The following is a 2,452-nucleotide window of genomic DNA, read 5'->3' on the forward strand; positions in this document are numbered from 1 at the left end:
CAAAATTTCTGGTCATACCCAGCATCTCCCCGTCCCCAGGAGGGTTGACCAGCTCTTCCGCTGGACCCTCGGTACAGCAAATGCCCCAGTGGGCACAGGCAGCCGCAACGTCCCCTCTTGGGGCTGCCCCACTTGCTCCCGGGGCAGACAGCTGCGAGAAGATGCACATAGCCCAGCTCCACAGGACAGCAGAGACCCCCACACCGCAGAGTCACCGACCCCTCTTCCCTTGGCCAGGAGCAGTTGTTCAGTCTCCAGTGGCTGAGAGACAAGAGGCAATGGAGAAGCAAGACCTTCTGCTCCGTTGACGATCACCCCTCCTGCCTGATGCCAAGGCAGGGACCGGAGCAAGAACAAATGAATCTGGAAAGATGGGGTGGGTGGTAGAGGCTGGAGAGGACAATTGAGCTATACCTTCAGTTTGACCATCATGCCTGACCATTCATGAGTTCCTCATTTGTCCTGGAGGGTGGTCTGGAGAAGGAGAGATACCCAGTGCCATGGGATATGTCCTGCTCTGCTTTCCTGAGTCCTGGGATAGCGGCAGGAGTCCCACTACTTCATCGAGAAAAGGGAATGAGCCACTGGGACTGGTACGAAGGAGAGCATTTGTCCAGAGAGATTCCCACCTTACACATGTGTCCTCAAAGGGTTTTGTCTGCAGCCCAAGAGGAGGTTGAGATTGTATGGGGAGAGGGAATAGTGCCCTAAATGCATCTCACACAAACCCCCTTATGTCCAGAAGGGCTGACAAGGCTTGTCTGAACCAGTTTTGGAGAAATTCAAGGTTAGTTTTTCTCCTTTTACCACAGTGTTGTGCAGAGGAAGTGTACAAAGCCTCAGCAGTGAGGCTTGCCGTCTACACATGGCGAGGCAGGAAAGGCCAGGCTAGCAAGGAGCGGAGTTAATTCTGACAAACGCCTTCCCATGACTTAATGTGAACTGTAGTGTAGGAATTTGCATCAGAAAGCCTCAGAAACATGTCTGCAACTCTTTATAGTGACTGCTTGAAAGCACAGAGTTGCATTTCTGTCAATTGTTCCACTGCACAAGGTTTAAGGATCCACAACCCAAGGCAGAGCAGATCCAGTCTGTTGAGTCGGGACATTGCCCAGGAGGTACACGTGTCGGGTAGGGACTGACCCATGCAGAGGAACTGGAGGGACTGGTGCCAGGGGTGTGGCAGTGGTAGGGAGGCTGCTGCACACTGTCTACATTCACAAGGGAGAAGGGGATCAGCCTGTCTTCAACACCCTTGCTAGCAAGTAAGCAATCATGGATTTACCCTCTTTAAGGAGAAAAGACCAACAAGCTCTGCGAAAGGTGAGATAAGGATTTCACCCAGCGGTCTGGTTCTCTTCACACCCAAGCCACAGCTCACTCAAACCTGATCTGATTTAAGCCACCAGGTCTCCATTTCCCCCTGCTTGGCTGTCATCTCTTCCACTTCCCACTCCTCCGACTTGGCACTGGGGGCTGCCTTGGGAAGTGAGGGTTTTGGGCTTCTCTCAATCTTGCTGTCAGCATAACTCTGGGGACAGAGTAGCTGGAACAATAAAAGTGAGAGGCACCAAAAGAAAACTCCTCCTGCCTCTTCCTAACAGTTGTACCAGGGCCTGCCAAAACGGTGCCCAGAGCGATGCCATCAGACACACCTATTTCTCTAGGTTTTTCTTTGGCTCTGGATTTACACCTTCCTGGAGGAGGGGGGATTGTGGATCACACTTTCTTTTGAGGGAGCCTGCCAGAGGCACTGCTCTCGCCAGCATTTTGTGCCTGGTGAAGGGTGCCTGCAGGTTCTGCCACATACCGAGATAGGTACATTTTGGGAAAGGAGCTGCCTGAGAAGAAAGCAGACCCTGGTGAAAGCCTCTTGTTAAAGGGTGGTTTAAGAGTTCTGCTTATGACTTCATCTTTGAAAGGTTTGGACAGCAAATGCAGAGTCTAATCTTTTTTTCTTTTTTTTCTTTTTTTCTTTTTTTTTTTTTTTTTAAAAAAAAGGGGGGGGGGAAGAAAAATAAAGAATAGTGGCTGGAGATGCGTAAAACTTGGGTGGAGAAGCTTGGCTCGGGAGGCTGCCGATGCAAGACTGCCTGTGAATTGGCACCGGCCAGGGAAGTTTGGAACAAGCACCAGTATATTCTTTCATTGCAACCTCGGCTGAGATTGGGGAGGCAAAAGGGAAAAAAGGATTTCGGTCCCAGTCACTTTCCCCGTTTCAACCATCTTCGGGAGCCAGGGCGGAGAAGGTCTCTCCATTCTCTTCCCGGTTAATTGTTTAATTGGGGAACAATGCGCCCTTTGCCCCCGCCGATGCCGGGCGAGCAGAGGGGTCCGACCCGTCGCACGAGCTGCGGCTCTCCCGTTACTGTCGGGGCCGCTCCCCGGCCGGGGTCTGGGGGTCCCCGAGGAGGGGTCCCCGAGGAGGGGCAGGCGGGAGGGGGGGGATCGG

At 52.7% G+C, this 2,452-nt stretch overlaps 1 protein-coding gene across 2 annotated transcripts in view; it reads left to right on the forward strand.

Annotated features, from left to right (window-relative positions):
* The first annotated feature begins 1,244 nt into the window (after positions 1 to 1,244).
* Positions 1,245 to 2,452, forward strand: part of VCAN (versican) — a 113,666-nt gene continuing 112,458 nt past the window's right edge. For both annotated transcript variants that reach the window (XM_026866583.1, XM_026866584.1), the window contains exon 1: positions 1,245 to 1,323. In XM_026866583.1, coding sequence (XP_026722384.1) covers positions 1,276 to 1,323 — 48 coding nt within the window. In that variant the 5' untranslated portion in view covers positions 1,245 to 1,275. The remainder of the gene's footprint in view (positions 1,324 to 2,452) is intronic.

Source organism: Athene cunicularia (assembly GCF_003259725.1).
Source record: "Athene cunicularia isolate RWA chromosome Z unlocalized genomic scaffold, athCun1 chrZ_part3, whole genome shotgun sequence".
NCBI classification, from domain to species: Eukaryota; Metazoa; Chordata; class Aves; order Strigiformes; family Strigidae; genus Athene; species Athene cunicularia.